This window comes from Heloderma suspectum, chromosome 1, assembly GCF_057233095.1.
Source record: "Heloderma suspectum isolate Gila_16-S chromosome 1, 16-S_ref, whole genome shotgun sequence".
Taxonomy (NCBI): domain Eukaryota; kingdom Metazoa; phylum Chordata; class Lepidosauria; order Squamata; family Helodermatidae; genus Heloderma; species Heloderma suspectum.
This window is the reverse complement of record NC_139458.1, coordinates 400,386,290-400,406,137: the sequence shown is the minus strand read 5'-3', so window position 1 is coordinate 400,406,137 and position 19,848 is coordinate 400,386,290. Positions and strand designations below refer to the sequence as shown.

At 41.7% G+C, this 19,848-nt stretch overlaps 1 protein-coding gene across 4 annotated transcripts in view; it reads left to right on the top strand.

Annotated features, from left to right (window-relative positions):
* Positions 1-19,848, top strand: part of KCNK2 (potassium two pore domain channel subfamily K member 2) — a 181,333-nt gene that overhangs the window by 127,272 nt on the left and 34,213 nt on the right. For all 4 annotated transcript variants that reach the window (XM_084832661.1, XM_084832655.1, XM_084832651.1 and 1 more), the window contains exon 6: positions 4,648-4,787. In XM_084832661.1, the coding sequence (XP_084688787.1) occupies positions 4,648-4,787 (140 nt within the window). The remainder of the gene's footprint in view (positions 1-4,647; positions 4,788-19,848) is intronic.

Here is a 19,848-nt window from a genome sequence, read left to right as displayed (position 1 = left end):
ACCTTTGCTTAGGAGAAAGTAGTAAGGATGCCTGAAGGCTTCTAAATTCAAAGTGGTGCCCCCACTCCTCAATTTAGGATCTGGTTGTCAAATCGTTGTCAAGATTATTGTTTCCTTAGTAGAAGTAAGTAGTCTTTTAAAAAAAGGAAAAGTGCAATATTTTATTCAAGTATATGCTTTTTACATCATTTGAAAGCTTGCTGGAAATCACTCTGTTTATATGCCTCTCCCTTTAAGTGCTTCTGTAGTGCTTATGTTCAGTATACTGGTGTTGATGATAGCACTGCCAGCTGGCTCCAGACCACAGCAGTGGCCTAAGAATGTTAAGAGGAAGACTTAAACAATTTCACTAATGTACTGGAGTCAATGAAATTGCTTAGCCTGTAATTGAAAGCAGTGTTAAACACTCATGACAGGTTTAGCCTCGCATAACCTCAAAATGCCTGGGACATTAAGTGCCTCGGTCATTGCAGTCAGCTTGGTCTACCACTAGGTGACATTGCTTAACTTAGAAAATATGGAGGTATGCACAAATAGACATCTATCAAAAGTGCAAAATATGAGATGAGCCTTTTTAGCATTTTAATCATAATCAGGGCTCTGCCAGTCTTGATATCAAGGCTGGCCTTGGGCATTTTTGGAACACAAAGTAGAGTATTTAAAATGTTACCTAGTGTATTGTTCTGCAGTGAATCCTTTTGAAGCTGAGGCCTTCTTCCTCTCCCCACCCTAGTTCAATTCCTGAAACTGCTACATCATCTGGTGGGGTCCTTGATTTGCCTTCTCTAACCCTTCAGTGAACCCCCTTGCTCACAGAACCCAGTGGGTTGCTGAGACTCACCCATGTATGCCTCATCCTTGTGAGTGGTGAGCTTTCTGAACTTACCACTCACTGCTCCCTGTTACTCTCTGGATCCTTTTACTTGACCCTGTTTTGCTGCCCTTACTGCATTAGGCTATGTATCTTTCATCAGCTACTGCTGCAGTATTCCCATCTTGTAATTAAGTATAGTGCCACCTCCTAGAGTTTTATAGTAATAAAACACAGTCAGTGCTAGACTACGACAACATCTCTTCTTATGACTGGCCTAGAATAAAGAAGATGAATGATTTATTTATTTATTTATTTATTATTTAATTTATTAATCGCCCATCTGGCTGGTCACCCAGCCACTCTGGGCGATGTACAACATACAATAAAACAATAAAATTCTACAATAAAAACATTTTCTAAAATACCCTAACCCACCCCAAATGCCTGCCTGAACAGCCATGTTTTTAATGCACGACGGAAGCTCATTAAAGAGGGGGCATGACGGAGTTCCCTAGGGAGGGAGTTCCACAGAGTGGGGGCCACTACAGAAAAGGCCCTTCAGGAATGTTGAACGTGAAGATTATAATTGTAGAATGAAATTATCACAGTGGATTATGTATTCCAAAGCAGCAGTTATTTCACTTTCAGAGGGAATTAACCTGCTGCTTAAAGCCTTAAAACAAAAGTTACTGTTATCCTAGCTTACTATATTTTGATCCATGCTCTACAGTAGATTGGTATGCTGTCACAGAAGTTTCAGGAATTTGCCTTTTAATACTTATCAGTGGTTCTCAGCCCTTCTAAGCTAAGCTGTAGTTCTTCACGGTCAACACACACAATGTAGAACTCAAGGAGCTTCCACTTAAGCTATTAAATTTAAAACTGAGTCATATATATCTCCTCTCCACACTTTCATGGAACCATGTATCACCTGTGAAGGTGGTGGTGGGGAATATCTGGCTACTTTCAGAGGTGGTCTTACCTTTAAATGTGAGGTAGGCAAGGGCTTTTTCTTTTTTCATAAAAAGCACTTGCTGTTCCTTCAAGCGGAGGTTTGGCTGCCCTCAGCATTCCATCCCATGGTCCTGGGACAGAATTAGGGTGGTCAGCTATGCATCACCAAAAAAATAGGACTTGCATCACCCCAAAATAGGACACAAATGTGCATATGTTGATTTATGTAAATAGATGCAAATTTAGAAATAATTACTGTAATTTAGATAAAAATATAATACAAATCATATTGAAGAAGACTGTGTCCCCCTATGTCAGAGGGCCAAACTAATAAAGGCACAATCCTATGCATGATTAGACAGAAAAATGTCCTACATGCTGGCTGGGGCATGCTGGGAGTTGTATGATTTTTTTTCTAGTCTAAACATGCATAGGATTGTGCCCTATAACACACACACAGCTTTCACCAAACAGGAAAAGCAATGAAAGAACAAGTGTTGCAGTGCCAAAGGGAGAATAAGGAAGGAGGTGCCAAAGCTAAAGGAGCAGTTGCTGCCAGGTCCATGGTGATGGAAAGGGGAAGGGAGAAAATGCAAACTATTTCTATTGTCATATGAGGAAGACTGGAAGGAAGGTGTTGTGAGTGAATGGAGTGGGGGTGGTGGCATAACCATTTTCAAATAACCCTGAAACCGGAGTCCAGTGAAATGGGTTTGGGATTCAGCTGTGATATGTTAGTGTTTATCCTTATCCCACCTTCAGCTCCAGAAAGACTCAGCACCTCCTTCGTCACCTCATGGTTCTTCTTTCCCCCTCCTGAGGCAAACTGATGTACTCCTTTTCTCCATCTACCCACTCTGGTTCCTATCTCATTCTATTCCATTCCCTTCCACCACCTACCACCTTCCTTCAACTCTGTCTATGGTCCTCTCTCCATCTCCCTTGCTTATAGTTATTTTTCTCCCTTTCACCTAGCCAGCCTGCTAATCAGTGTTATTTTGAAACAGCTGGGGCTGCTGAGGCTGTGCCCCCTCATCACTAGATGGGCCACCCCACACACATCCAAAGCTTGCTGGGATTTGTAGTCTGATAAGGATAGGGAGACATAAACATAGAAGTAGAGAGGGAGAGAACTCCAGCTCCCGGAATACACTGTGCTCTCCAACCTAATCTTAACCCATAGAGTTAGAAAAAGGCTTAGGCTTATAAGCAGCATTCAGATAAAATACTGGAATTTTAGGAGACAAATTGGAGCTCCGGACACCCCCCCCCCCGACAGAATTAAAAATAGAGGGTAGTCTAAAAAGAGGGCATCTGGCTACCGTATGAGAGTGCTTGATGGGAATGACACTACTTCATGATGTTGCATAGTTCCCAGGGGCATGCTTGCAGAAAAAAAGATGTCTACCCCCATTGGTCAGAAAGAAAAACCTCAACCACCTCATATTTAAAGACCACCCCTCACAAATTCTTAGAATTCACTCCCACCAAATATTAATCCGATCTTTGGTGGGTATTTTCATCCCACACTCCTCCAAAACCTATGAAAATTGTTGGGCTGAATACTTCAAATTGTTTTTATTAAGACTGCGTACTACAGACCACTAAAGACTGCTATGATTTCTATAGAATAGAATGGCACTGAGTGGTTTTTACCAGTTACTAAGATAGTTGTATCATCTAAGTATCCTGTCCAACCTGGTTTCTGTACCAGGATGAATATGCATTTAAAACACCTTTGTCTGTGGTTCTAGCTGTTAATTTATTACTGATATGATCCATTGGTTTCATGGGTATACACTGGTGTGTTAACTTTTAGGATGCATGAGAATGAATACTGAGTAGCCTGAATACTAGAATAATTCTTCACAGATAACTTAAAGTTGCAACCCTATGTCTATTACACCCAAAAGGAAAGCAGCACATGCCTAATACAATGCAACAAAACTGCCTAAATATTGAGACTGAATATCTTACAGCACAATCATATGTATGTTTACTTAGAAGTAAGTTCCACTGTGTTCAGTGGGGCTTACTCCCAGGGAAGTGAGCATACGTTTGGAGCCCCAATTGCAATTTGCATATGATTCTGTGACAGCCATGACCTGCTTAACATAAGAAGAAAAAAATGTTGGGTACAATCCATCCAAAGTTAAGTATTTGTAAGTGTCACTGCACTGGGCCTTTTTGGATCTAATACTGAACCATAATTTAGCATTATGTGCATGAGCTGGTGCAAGCCTTAGGCTTGTGTGCTTTCTCTTGATATGGTCATGAGGAAGCAATTGGAAGCTTCCACTTTAACTTTTAACCTAACCGGAGTTCCTTGTTACATGATCTGAACTAAGGGGAACTATGTCTAGTTTAAACTATGGTGTGATTAAACAAGCCAGGATCAAACAGTAGTTCATAAACCTGGTTTGTTCACTAGCCATAACTTAAACTAAGCAGAGTTCCCCAAATTTGGATGTAATGGGGCACTGTGGTTAGTTTAACTGGAAGCAGATTATTTTGAGAGGGAATACACAACCTTTGATGTAATGGGGCACTGTGGTTAGTTTAACTGGAAGCAGATTATTTTGAGACAGAATACACAACCTTGAGGCTTGTTCACGTAACACAAAACCATAGTTGGCATGATGTTCAGATCAGACCATTGAGTTCAGTTGGAAAGATGTAAGAGTATGCCTACCTTTCCAGTTGAAATTAATGGAACTTACAAGTTCTTATCTTTGGTTGCTGTTTGTTTTGCAAAGTTCATGAGAAGTTCAGAGACAAAGAATAGTCAACTTTTTCATAAATGGTAATGAAATGTGGATGAGGGATATTCAGGGGAAACATACGTATTTATCTGATTTCTAAAACCCTTTATTTTTCAGGGGGATCAGATATTGAATATTTTGATTTCTATAAACCAGTGGTGTGGTTCTGGATCCTTGTGGGCCTTGCATATTTTGCTGCTGTCCTGAGCATGATTGGTGATTGGCTAAGAGTTATATCAAAAAAGACCAAGGAAGAGGTAAGGAAGTTCTAAGGAACTTGCAGAATTTTGATTAGTGCTCAAAACATGGCTAAGAATAATTTTTCCCTGTCACTTTCATAAACAACCTGTTTTACACATTTTTTATTTTATTAACATCTATCAAACAGTGCTGCACAGTAATACTATTAATAACTGCTTAATATAATTATCAGCACTTCCATTTCTACTAATACAGTAGCAAGTTGCTCTAGTCACAATAAAATACTGTCTTATACTGTGTAATCATTACTTACAGATTCATATTGGTGTCTAAGAGTTCTTTGAACAAGTAAGTCAAATTTGTCTATAGCACAAAGGCCATTATAAACACAACGAAAGTACACAATATCTACATAACCACCGGTACTCATACTAAAAACTCAGACAGAGGAAATTCATATAAAAGAAATCCATACAAAAATAAATTGTGTAAAGGAACAGAATTGAAAAGGAAGGCTAAAATTTGACACTGGTAACACAATATAGACTCCAGTGACAATACTAGCAGAATGTTATATAGCAGGTGGTCCCCTCTGCAGTCTACACCTAGCTTCTTCCCCCCCCTCAAAAAAATGGTGGATTTTTTTGGCTTTTACAGCAAAAGTTGCAACCTTGATTGCAATCACTTCGTTATAATCCGTCAACAAATTACAGATAATATCAGCAGTAGGCCAACCTGCTCTTGCTCTTAGAAGATCACCTAAGAAACAATCCCTAATATCTTCATACAAGGAACAATGTAACAAGTAATGCACCACATCTGCCACCTCCCCCGCACCACAAATACGTGTCCGCTGTACCAAAGAGCTCCGTTTATACTTCTCCTCCAGGTATGCTGTCAGCATTGTTTGGAAATGGAGGGCAGTAAAGGCCTTTCTAAGAGCAAAAATGGTCAGCTTTTAAAAATACTGTGATAAGTATTGTTTCTTAAGATAGATGAATCTTAGGGAGAAGGCTTGACATTGGCTGGTGAATACATTTTCATAAAAATCTGCCTCAAAATTGTTATCTCTAATAAAATGTTTATCCTTACAGACCAGAAGAGTCTGAGAATCCTCTAGACAAGAGTATGACAACGCTAACCAGTTACGAGCCCATCCACCCTTTACAAACTGTTCGTTAAAGCATTGTTTTGCCAAGTTACTTTTCTCAAAATACATCAGTCTCTTCCTGTACAGAATAATTGCCTTATATATTCTTGCCCTAATAGACGGCAAGTCAGTTTCCAGTTTTAGCAATGGGGAGGGTACTCCAGAGGGGAGTACCAACAGTTTGTTCAAGAACTTATTCTGTATAATTTCACCTGTTGGGATTAGTCCCTGCCCCCATGTGTCCACCCCATATAAAAATTGGGGGAGTATTTTAGCTATATATAACTTCCGAATGAGGGCTACCAGGGAGTCACCTTTATATCTCCCATAAAGTAGAATTGCTTTTGCTGTTATCCAGGCTGAAAGTTTTGCTGCCTCTGTGTGAAATTTCCAACTGCCTTTACAAGAGAAATGTACCCCCAAATATTTGAAGCTATTTATTTATTTCATTTCTCTCCTGCCCAATAGCCAAAGCTCTCTTTGTTCAATCAGATGTCCATCTAAGCGCCATTTATGAAGTTGTTTTCTGCTAGCAAAAACTACCACCTTAGTCTTAGAATTATTTATTACTAGGTACACTTGGCTACAAACCATACCTAATCTATTCAGAAGTCTCCTCAGATCTACCTGAGTAGTAGATATGAGGGCCATATCATCACCATATAGCATCATCTTCTAGTTCCAATTAATTGGGGAAAACAGTTTTGGGAACTTAACTCAGAAACTAGATTGTTCACATAGCAACTGAACAGGAAAGGTGCCAATACACAGCCCTGCCTAATATTTCTTCTGGTATTAACTTTGCCAGAGAGAGAACCAGACAAGCCTATCTGTACTTGAAGGTCAGCATGCGAGTAGAGTTTCTGGATCAGAAACAGTAAACACTTGTCTATTTTAGTATGTGAGAGTTTATCCCAAAGATGGTCTCTATCAATTAAATCAAAAGTAAAAGTAAAAACCACAAAGGCCACATAGAAACTTCCTCTCAGTTGGTTCAAGCACTTATGGATCAAATGGGTGAGCACAAAGTTCGTTGGTGCTCCTCCCTTGGCAGAACCCTGCCTGCTCGTCTGCCAAAATATCATTTTCCTTTGCCTAGGATTGAAGCTTTTTCAGTAAAAACCTTCCATATACTTTTGACACTGTATCCAGAAGGCTGATTGGCCTATAATTTGGGGGGTCAGTTCTCTTGCCCTTTTTATACAGAGGAACTATAATACTAGACCACCATCCAGCAGGGGTGATTCCTGTCAAATTAATATGTGAAAACAGCTTGGCCAATATTGGAGCCCAGTTAAATTAAATTTGAATAGTTTGGGGGGAAGCATATCTTCCCCTGGGGCTTTGCCTGTTAAGAAGTTCTTTAAAAACATCCAATCTCCTGGGTTGTCACCAGAGGCCAGACAGGGAGGTCTACACTAGGTGGCCCTCCCTCGACACGTTCAGGGCCATGAAAAAAAATGCCCTCAAAATGCTGTTGCCCTAGGTTGGGAGGAATTTGAGCTTCCTAGTGAAGCTTGTTGTTGTTGTTCAGTCATTCAGTCGTGTCCAACTCTTCGTGACCCCATGGACCATAGCACGCCAGGCCTTCCTGTCCTGTGCTCTCTCCCGGAGTGTGCTCAAGTCTATATTCATTGCATCGATGATGCTATCTAGCCATCTCATCCTCTGCCGTCCCCTTCTCCTTTTGCCTTCAATCTTTCCCAGCATCAGTGTCTTTTCCAGTGATATTCCAAAATTTTACCTATTCCTTCTGCCTTACTGCCTTGCCTTCTACCTTTGCCTAATGAATGCCACCTCCTCCTCCTCCTGTAAGGCCTTATGTAATGATTGTTTCTTAATCAGGGTTTTGAATGGAACATCTGAACTAGTCCTTCTGATATTTTGAGTGAGCCTAACTTGTTCTTTTTTCATATTCCTACATTCCCTGTCAAGCCAACTCACATTATGTAGTTCTTAAGCATTAGTAGCAACTGGCTGTACTAAATAGGGTTTCAGATAATATCTACTCTGTTTTCTCTTCAAATCGTCTAACAGTTCTAAAGCTATTTTAAACCCTGTTCATGAATTACTCATGTGTAGGACACTCACAATTTCAGGGTGGAGTAGGGCCATACTTCTTGCTCCATCCTTGATGTTATATCATTATGCGAGCCCCTCACTGTGCTTGCATGTTATATCATTATGCCTTGATGTTATATCATTATGCAAGTCTGGGCTTTGAGAGTGGTTGTCTGCAGGAGAACTTCTTTGAACTAACAGCTGCTTGTGCTTAGGGGTCCCCACATAGATAACAATGCTCAATGTGCAGATGGTGTACAGTGGAGCTTGTGACAGGAGGGATAGGGCTTGTGATATTGGGGGCGAGGTGAGAAGTGTTTCCCCTCTCCAGCTTGAAACCATCAGTGCTCTGCACATGAGTAACACATATGGCTGTAGTTTTTGTTTTATATTTTATAGTATTGATGGGATTTATCTTTCAACAGAAATTTCTGTGTGGTAATGCCAGTAACACAGGATTTTGGAATTATGGGAGACAATTAATGGAAAAGAAGTAGATATCTTACAAGTTGGATATGCAATGAACAGTTGCAGTTTGTCCTGACCCTGAAAGAAGAGTGCTCCTGTTTAGGGCTCTAGCCACCCTGGAACAGGCATGTTGTAGTCCTATTCAGGTGAGGGATGGAGAGAAAAGGAAAAGGACATACTTTTCTATCTCCCCAAGGCCTTCTCCTGTTGTGCTATATAGCGCTAGCGTGAACCTCAGCATCTTATACCTACATAGCAGGGTGCGAGTTTCTAGACTGTGCGAAAAGAAAAAGGTGAACTTTTCCCTTTCCTTCTTCCTGAAATATCCTTGTATAATGAAGAGAGGGGAGCCATTTTTAACTTAATGACAAATAACCCCCAACCCTAATATCCCCCTCCAGAATACTTATAAATTGTTAGGGGCTTAAGCAGGACAATTCCCCGCCCCCCATAACTGACATCTGAACATTCTGCACGTCCTAGAAGCTGACAGTTCCTTGTCAGACAAGTTTTGGATTGATATATATTTATTGAAATAAACATCTACATCTGTCAGTGCTAATATCAGAAATGAGTCCAGTCTCATTGCATGTGCAATGCACATATTTCAGATGAATGTCAGTCATTTAAGACAAAAAGATTTATGGCCTTAAAATTCAGTATGACTTATAGAAAGGAGCCATTTTAAAGAAACAATTTAAAAAGTTGCATAAGCCTCTTAGTACTTTGGATTTGAAATAGTTTGTGTTTAGCAAAAGCTGTAAATAAAGAAATCAATAGCTTAGTTGCAATTTGCACATATGCAGACGAAAGAGGTTTTAAAAAAAATCAGCATATTTTTGCTATGCCCTAGGAGAAATATTAAGGTTAGTGATTTATGTAAATAATTTCATAATATATGTTTTGGCCAACATTAATGGGACATTAATTCATCTTGAGAAGTATCCCTAGCTATTGTCATTCTGATGCATGCATATTTATTTACAGACGGATGTACTCGTTTCACTTCAGATGTTCCATTTTACATAACGTGCATCTATTGGTGACAGTGACTATACACTATTTATGTAAAATTTCAATGCATTTTAATGAACAGATTTTTTCTTGGGAGTGGGATAAAGAAGTATTTTTTTAGTTTACAGATTATATGGACAAATTGTGCTTAAAAATTCATTAGATTTTGTTCTCCCTTCATTCAGATCAGTTTATTTCTAAATATAAACTTATTTGCTTCCCCCCCAAAAAAAATAAAATGCAAGTAATCATATATTTTCAGAGATGTATTGGTGCAGTAACCCTGTACTTGTCTTCCATGTCCAGTAGTATTATCTAGTCAGGATATTCTGGTATGGGTGTACTTCAGTATTTCACATTCATGTAGTCCAAGGAAAACCTGGCATTCAGCTAATAATGGTGCATTAATCTGAAGGCATTTTTATTTTAGACAGCACTGCAGCATTTAGGGAGAATGGCTGTTAATCTAGGACCTTATCTGACATATGGTTCAAGGGTGTTAAACTCTTGTGTTTCTTGCCAGTTTGTCACATGATGCAGCGATGAATCTTCCTTTAGCTTCTGTTATACAAAACTGCATTTCAATGAATAGGACTTGATTAAGAAGTTACCTTTTGTAAGGGATGATATAGCAGATGCTCATAATGGACATTATATAGGAGAAGTTCTCAGTGGACATTTGGATGATGTTGAATCCTAGTTAATAATGAGGAGAAAGGAAGGAAAAACAGGAGCCTCCCAAAACTTATTTTGTGTTAAATAAGTTAAATATTGTTAAATATTAAAGGTATGATCCAGTTGGCGACACTCAGCTAATGGAATGCTCTTTGACCTGACAGAGGCATTTGTCAGCAGAACATGGAGGGAAGCGATTTTCAGCTATTTTGCCTCCTCCCCAAAATCTGCTGCAGAAAATTGTGGAACCCATCGGAACAGCGTGGGACTGCAAAAGGGAGAGGAATCACCGAAAAACACCTTCTTCCCTATTCTGCTGACAGAAACCTCCACTAGATCAAAGAGCACTCCATCAGTGGAGTGATACCACTGGGTACAATCTTGTAAATTGGATATAAGCCTTGTAAATGTTTTTCTGTATACTGATGAATAACAGATGCTGGGAACAAATAATGATGTGGGTTGTTGCTTTCATGCACTACTCATGGGCTTCCTAGAAGCATTTGTTTGGACACTGTCAGAAACAGCCTGCTTGAACTAGATGGACAGAGGAATAAGCAAAGCCTGCTGAATCAGACCAAGAGACCTCTAGTCTAGCACTGTTAGTTGGGCAGTGGCCAGACAGATATTCTGGAAATGGCTCTCTCATTGTTTACCTCTCAGCAACTGGTATTCAGAGGCATACTGACATTTAGTGCATTACCCTGCCAGCAAATACCCATTGACAGACCTGTCCTTCATAAATGTGTCTAATTCTATATCTGTCAACATATCCTATAAAAATCTATACATTAATTATGAACTGTGTGAAAAAGTAGCTTACTTTGTTTGTCTTGAATATACTGCTCATGCAGTACAATCCTGTACATGTCTACTCAGAAGAAAGCCCCACTGAATTCAGTGGGGATTTACTTCCAAGTAAATTTGCATAGGATTGCAGCTGTATTCTGAGGGTGTTGCTTCAATAAGCAAAAAACCTGAATCTTTACCAGGGCTTTCTGTTTTCGGTTTCTTTGTGGGATTAGGATGAGCTCTTTTACACGACAGACACGTGGTTTGAATCAAAGGAGCACCTCCCTCCCTCCCTGGCATGTGTACAAAGGAGAGTCTTGTTCTTGTCACTTAAGTTGTGCTGTACTGTTTTCTTGCAGCCACCACGAAAGCTACAGCTTACTTCTAAGTAGATGTAAGATTGTGCTGTGAGTCTGCAACCCTAGGCACTTACTTGGGAGTAAGCCCCATTGAACTCAGTGGGACTTCTGTGTCGACATAAGATCGCACTGAAAGTCTGCAACCCTTGGCACGCTTCAGTAAGCCCCACTGAATAACTTAATGGGGTGCTCTGAATCAACAGACGACATTGTTTCTGAGCTTGGTGGGGTGGGGATCAGATCTGTCTCCCTTCGTTGCAGGGAGGCATTTTACCCTTTTCTCCCTCTGATTGGTCTGCGATTAAGAAATGTGCTCAAGTATTTACATGGCAGACAGATTTGAATTGAGGAAAGTCCTTCCTCGGCAAGTTCATCGTGCCACACCAACATTACACACTGCCGATACGGCACCATTAACTTTTATTACCAGTTTATCTCCAATATTTTTGAAAGCGGGATAAAGGCGGAAATGTGCAGGAAACGTCCTGGAGGTTGATGACATCATGTAAAGGACCTGCAGACCTCTGTGAGTGACCATTACATTGCTCATGTAGAGATACCCTTAAATGTAGGCAGCCGTGGTTAATTCCCCATTAACTGTTTTATGTTACGCTAAATCTCTTTTTCTTCTATAGTAATGGTCGTGGAAGAGTTTCTATGACATTAGTTATGGTTGGGGCAAAAGTTAAACTTGCTACAGAGAGACTGCTGAAAATGGGCTTCCATCATGAATGCTTCCTCTCCTCACCATAATGTGTACTATAGACTGGGGATGGATGTGTGCCCCCCATCTGTGTTCTCTGGGTGCCCGCCCAGCCCCTGCCCCCACATCCCTGGACCCACGCCCGAGCCCCATGCTCGCTTGCCAAGCCACTTACCCAGGCCCTGTCCATCTCTGCTGCAATTGCCATGTTTTTTCAAAACATGGCGATCATAATATTGTGATCACATATTTGTTATATGTAAAATGGCGCCGTGAATCTTGCGTATATGGGCAATTCACGGTGCCATTTTGCCTATAAGTCTATGTGCATAGTATTGTGATTGCCATGTTTTTTTCAAAACACGGTGATCGCGGCAGAGGTGGATGAGGCCTAGGTATGTTACAGGCAGCTCAGCAAGCACGGCAGGGGTGCGTGGGCGGTCTGCCAGAATCCCAGACTGAGATGGGCGCCTGTGCCATCCCTACTATGGACTATACTAATCAAGGTATGAGGAGCCAATCCCCAGCTTTATGTACCTCCTGGCAGCTTCTGTCAAGCACATGGAGACTCATAATATGATAGTGGTAGTCCATGTTATTCTGACCAGGATGGGGGTACCTGTAAATCCAGCCACTATGTGAAGTAATCTACTTAGGGTGCAATCCTATGTGTGTTAGACAGAAAGAAAGTCCTACAAGTCCCAGTGTTCTGCAGCTAATACAGCTGACTGAGGAATGCTGGGAGATTTCGGACTTTAAAAAACACACACCCATGCATAGGATTGCACCCTTAATTATTTTTCTATTGCATACTCACTGCACTATTACTTGATAGATCCTGTAACACAAACAGCACCAAATGTAGTTTGCTCAAGCAACTGGGATGAATGTTCTTTTTTTTACATCATTGGCTTTTCTCACTTCTGTAGCCTAAACAAGCATATTCGTTCATTGTTACTACAGAAATGAAAAACACATTTTCAGCTGTTCGTGTTTCCTTGATTAAAGCAGGTTTTTGTTACCTAATGGCTTTTACTTGAGTGTGTCCCACCCACCCCTATTTCTATTCTAATTAAATGTAGTCAAGATATCGCTGCAAAATGTTTGTTCCTAATTATATCAATTTCCTATTGATATGCCTAGACCCATATGGTATCCCATTAGTCCAGGACAGAAGCACTCACAATGAAAGAAGCTATTCCTTACAATAGGTTTTAAAACTTTGGCAGTAAGTGCAGAGTGAATTGTATGCTTTTTATGTTGTCCAGAAACTCTTAACATATTACATATTGCATTAACATGCTTGTTTAGAGATAGTTTTTAGAAGGAAGTTACATAAATGTATTTTAGATTATGTTCCTTGTCAGAAGCTTTTCTATCTTGTAAGCCCACAGATACACACATGACAACATCTTCCTGGTATATTTTTCACATGCCCTGGCAATCATGTACAAAATTTGGGAATCACTTCAGAATATACTCAGAATATACTAATGAAAGAGGAGGTTTGGGAAGACCATTCTATATCCTGTGATGCCCTCAGACATGTCTGGCACCAATAATATGGCATCCTAGGCCCCAAAAGCTTGCGGATATCATCCTACTGTTCATTCCTGTGTGATTCTAACCTTAGCTAGTAACAAAAGGTGACTTGGATGAACATGGAGACAGAAGAAAATGACCAAGCAGGAAGTTTGGTAGTACTGTGTAGCAAAGAAGCTACGCTTCTTAAAGGGGTTGGGACAGGGGTAGGGGGGAAACCTGTGGGGGAAATAGACTTTTACACCTAGAAGGCAACCCCCTACCTGTGGGAAAACAGACTTTTAAACTTTGGATCATGCAAAAAGTTTGGACAAGTGCAGACTTAGCTGCAAAGCCATATTACACGTAATGATCCAATAGGTACAGATCAAGTGAATTTGCTTGGAAATGCGGAGGAAATGAATTGCTCATATATCTTTATAAACCACAAACATTGCCCAATTGCCTATCAAATATATGCTAAGATCAAGAAGCTTAATTATTTAGAATGAGATTTCTAATTAAATTCAATTTCAGAGGCAGCTGAGTGCCTCATTTCCTTAATATGTAGTTTTCAAATCATATACTCCACAGTTGCCTGATATATTTCATTCTGTAATACTGTGAAGTAAGTAGCATGAAGAGTGGACCTTTGGGCGCCATTGAAACCCAAGCCACTAAATTAGATCTAGCTTCAGTTTAGGCCAGTAGCAGTTTTTCATTGAATTCAATAGTACTGCATTAGGTCTTTTATGAGTTGATGGAGCTCCTGTGACAGACATATTTCACCATAATGAAATGATATGATGGGAAGCTGAAGGTGCCAGCTAGCCATTTTAAGTAAGGTTCACATACTGGTTTTGTCTTCCATGGTGGAGAGCTACCAGAGATGCAGTTGTAAGAACATAAGAACCACCATGCTGGATCTGGCCAAAGGTCTATCTAGTTCAACATTCTCTTCCCACAGTGGCCAACTAGATGCCTATGGGTAGCCCACAGAAGGACATGAGCACAATTGTTCTTCAGTCGTTAAGTCGTGTCCGACTCTTCATGACCCCATGGACCATAGCACGCCAGGCTTTCCTGTCCTCCGCTCTCTCCCAGAGTGTGCTCAAGTTCATTGCATCGGTGATGCTGTCTAGCCATCTCATCCTCTGCCGTCCCCTTCTCCTTTTGCCTTCATTCTTTCCCAGCATCAGGGTCTTTTCCAGTGAGTTTTCTGTTCGCATTGGGTGGCCAAAATATCTGAGCTTCAGCTTCAGTATCTGTCCCTCCTATTTGTGTTCCCTAGTGACAGCTATAGAGCAGCATACTGCCTCTGATACTGGAGATGATTTGTAGCCATCATAACTAGTAGCTGTTGATAGCCTTGTTCAGTCGTTAAGTCGTGTCCGACTCTTCGTGACCCCATGGACCATAACACGCCAGGCCTTCCTGTTCTCCGCTCTCTCCCGGAGTGTGCTCAAGTTCATATGCATTGCATCGGTGATGCTATCTAGCCATCTCATCCTCTGTCATCCCCTTCTCCTTTTGCCTTCAATCTTTCCCAGCATCAGGGTCTTTTCCACTGACTTTTCTCTTTGCATTATGTGGCCAAAATATTTGAGCTTCAGCTTCAGTATCTGTCCTTCCAATGAGAAGTCAGAGTTGATTTCCTTTAGGATTGACTGATTTGACCTCCTTGCAGTCCAGGGGACTCATAAGAGTCTTCTCCAGCACCATAGTTCGAAAGCATCAATTCTTTGGCACTCGGCCTTCCTTATAGTCCAGCTCTCACAGCCATACATTACTACTGGGAAAACCATAGCTTTGATTAGACGGACCACCTTTGTCAGCAAGGTGATGTCTCTGCTTCTTACTATGCTGCCTAGGTTTGCCATAGCTTTCCTCCCAAGGAGCAAGCGTCTTTTAATTTCATGGCTACAATCACCGTCTGCGGTGATCTTGGAGCCCAAGAAAATAAAATCTGTCACTGCTTCCATTTCTTCCCCTTCTATATGCTAGGAAGTGATGGGGCCAGATGCCATGATCTTAGTTTTTTTAATGTTGAGTTTCAAACCAGCTTTTGCACTCTCCACTTTCACCCTCAACAAGAGGTTCTTTAGATCCTCTTCGCTTTCTGCCATTAGGGTGGTATCGTCTGCGTATCTGAGGTTGTTGATAATTCTCCTGACTCCCAGCAATCTTAATTCCGACCTGTGATTCATCCAACCCGGCATTTCTCATGATGTACTCTGCATATAAGTTAAATAAGCAGGGTGACAATATACAGCCTTGTCGTACTCCTTTCCCAATTTTGAACCAATCGGTTGTTCCATGTCTGGTTCTTACTGTTGCCTCTTGACCCTCATACAGGTTTCTCGGGAGACAGGTAAGGTGGTCTGGTACTCCCATCTCTTTCAGAATTTGCCACAGTTTGTTGTGATCCACACAATCAAAGGCTTTAGCGTAGTCAATGAAGCAGAAAGAGACGCTTTTCTGGAATTCTCTTGCTTTCTCCATGATCCAGCGAATGTTGGCGATTTGATCTCTAGTTCCTCTGCCTCTTTGAAACCCAGCTTGTACTTCTGGTAGTTCTCGGTTCACATACTACTGAAGCCTCGCTTGTAGGATTTTGAGCATAACCTGGCTGGCATGTGAAATGAGCACAATTGTACGGTAGTTTGAACACTCTTTGGCATTGCCCTTCTTTGGAATTGGAATGTAAATTGACCTTTTCCAGTCTTGTGGCCACTGTGGAGTGTTCCAAATTTTTTGGCATATTGAATGCAGCACTTTAACAGCATCATCTTTTAGGATTTTAAATAGCTCAGCTGGAATACTGTCATCTCTGCTAGCTTTGTTGTTCGTAATGCTTCCTAAGTCCCACTTGTTAGATGCCCTAGATGCCCTTGCTGGGAGAAGATGTCTGAGACAATGCACCATTAAAGCCCTCTTGGATCTATGTCACTCCCTCCCCACCCTTTGCACACTTCTAAGTTATAACTGTTTAGCACACATTCCAATTTTTCCTACTTCCCAGAAGAACTTAAGAACATAAGAAGAGCCATGCTGGATCAGACCAAGGGTCCATCTAGTCCAGAATTCTGTTCACACAGTGGCCAATCAGCTGCCCACAGAAACCCACAAGCAGGACATGAGTGCAACAGCACTTTCCTGCCCATGTTCCCCAGCAACTAGTGTACATAGGCTTACTGCCTCTGATACTGGAGGTAGCATATAGCTATCGGGACTAGTAGCCATTGATAGGCTTCTCCAGGAATTTGTCCAATCCCCTTTTAAAGCCATCCAAACTGGTGGCCATCACTATATAACATGCTTGATATGGTCTTAAGCCCATTTAGGATGTACTAAAGTTGAAGCCAAGGAAACTTGCAGATTTTTAGGACATAGAGACAGATTCATAACCTGTACTGATGCCATAATCCCTATGCATGTGAGATGTCTTCTCCGGATTACATGGAGATGACAGTGGGCTTTGTCAGTGAGTGCTGTGGTAGTCTCCCCAGGCTGGAGACAGAACACAATTCTATGTGTTGAGACAATCTCATTAATCTCTGTAGTAATTAGGGTGTACTTTGGAGTTAGCTGAATCCAGAATTGAATCGGTCTGATTCAGACAGATTCACGAAATGTCCAAATCTGAACACTCCTGAAGATTCAGAATTCAGAGGGGCACAAAGACACAGAGTGTCTCCAAAGATTGATGCACTTCTCCCTAAACTCTACATATAAGGATAACACCAGAAAGAGGAGAGGGGTTAGGGCGCAATCCTATCCAGATAGGCGGCTGTCTCCAAACTCGGAGGCGACCACCTATCCAAAGCAGAGCAGGAGATGCACGGAGGGGATCATTCCCTCCGCGCTTCTCCTGCCCTACATTTTTGGCTAGATGGCCGATTGTGGCTGTCTAGCCACGGGAGCACAGAGTGCGGAAGGAGTCTTCTGTACAACACATACACATAGGATGTGTCGTACAGGCATTTCCGCCCTCCCTGCCCTGGAACACCCCCATCCATGCCCCTTTTCGGCCGCTCCGCACTCCTCTTGTGAGCACAGAGGACGGGGAGGCAGCACGGAAGTGGAGGGAGGACGGTTCCCTGGGAAGCAACTTCAGAGCGCGAGCTCCAAGGTCAGTTCCCGGATAACACAATATCGTATGGCCACCTAGCCGCTGTCCAGCAGCCATAGGATTGCTCCCTCCGTTGTGTAACTAGCAGCTCTAGCTTCTAATCACAGTTTCTAATCCAATCCAATCCCAGTGCTTTGTGGGAGGAATGCTGAAGTAATATATCATGGGACTGATCCAGTGTTCAGTACTTTTTGCTAGTTCTCTCTCCCAGGAATATGAAAAAAGGTTTGGGGAGTCTGTGGAACACAGGAGGGTGTAGCATCGGATTCTTTCTTTGAAAAATGCTAGATGTTTAAGTACTTCTGGCTCTGCCACTGTATAATTCCCCTAAATTCTGGAGAATTTAGGGGAATTATTAAACTGACCATGTTCCCTCATTTACAAAAAAAAGTTACTTTTTTTGTTTAAAACAAATTTGCAAAATTTAATTGCATTTATTTATGTATTATTAGGAGTACCTTTGAACTGTGGTCAGATTTCTACCAAGTATGATCTCAAAGCTGGGACAAACTGAGTTTAGGACCCTTTAGTTAGAAAAACAATGAGTATGAGGGGACATACTACTGAGGTGTATAAAGCTATGCATGGTATAGAAGAAGTGGATAGGAAGACGTTTTTCCCCTCTCTCTCAAAGTATTAGAACCCAGGGTTATCCAATGAAGCTGAAGTGTGGAAGATTCAGGATAGATAAAAGGAAGCATGTCTTCACATGATTCGTAAACTATGGAATTCACCACCACAACGGTGATGGACACCAACTTGGATGGCTTTAAAAGGGGATTAGAAAAATTCATAGAGGATAAGGCTATCAACCCCCTTCATGGATCACTGCCTTGTTGTGGTGAAGGGGCTTGCGTAACTCAGTGAAGCCATAAGCTATGCCGTGCAGGGCCACCCAAGACGGACAGGTCATGGCGGAGAGTTCTGACAAAATGTGGTTCACTGGAGAAGGAAATGGCAACCCACTCCAGTATTCCTGCCAAGAAAACCCCATGGAACGTATCACAAGGCTAAAAGATATGACGCCGGAAGATGAGCCCCTCAGGTCGGAAGGTGTCCAGTATACTACTGGGGAAGAGCAGAGGGAATTTACAAGTAGCGCCAGAAAGAGTGAAGCGGCTGGGCCAAAGCCGAAAGGACACTCAGCTGTGGATGTGTCTGGTGGTGAAAAGAAAATCCGATGCTGTAAAGAACAATATTGTTTAGGAACCTGGAATGTCAGATCAATGAATCAAGGTAAGCTGGAGGTGGTCAAATGTGAGACTTAGGAAGCATTACGAACAACAAAGTTAGTGTGCTGATATACCTGGTGTATATCAGCACACAGCCCCTCTTCTTAAAGATAATCATCAGGCAACAAATAAAAACATGACAAATAAAAATGTGAAACACTGACAGCTGAGCAAGCCATGAAACATGAAATCTCCAGTGCACTGATGCTCATACCTTGCAGCTCTATGCAGGAAGCTGGTGTTTGTCTGGATTGGCTTGCCCTACCTAATACAAGTATACAACTATGCCCCTTCCTAATAGAGTATGGAAGGAGCTGCCCACCATGGTCAGAAGCAAGAAGAAGTGGGCTATCAGACAGAAAGGGGCTGGCCTTCTCTCAATTAATAACCGATCTACTTGCTTAATGGAAGGGTCTAAAGGAAACACCTGGAGGGTGAAGTACTTCTGGCTCTGCTGGGCAGAGAGCTGACAGCACAGCCTGCAGAGACCAGATACCTGCCTTCCCCAACAAGTCCAGGGCTTTCCCTTTTGCCATGTTTAGGAAAGGGTGAGAATTTTGTTCAGCTTGTTTGTAAAGAACTTATCAAAAATCACAAATGTGTTTGTAAGCCAGACAGAAAGTACTTGAGATTTAAAAAATTGAAATGTGGGAGAAAGTGAAATTGACGAATTCATCTATCCAGGCTTTGACTGTTTAATTCTTAAAAATCTGGCTTTGAATCCTTGTATATTCAGCCCCCCTTCATGGATCACTGCCTTGTTGTGGCGAAGGGGCTTGTGTAACTCAGTGAAGCCATAAGCTATGCCGTGCAGGGCCACCCAAGACGGACAGGTCATGGTGGAGAGTTCTGACAAAATGTGGTCCACTGGAGAAGGAAATGGCAACCCACTCCAGTATTCTTGCCAAGAAAACCCCATGGAACGTATCACAAGGCTAAAAGAGATGACGCCGGAAGATGAGCCCCTCAGGTCGGAAGGTGTCCAGTATACTACTGGGGAAGAGCAGAGG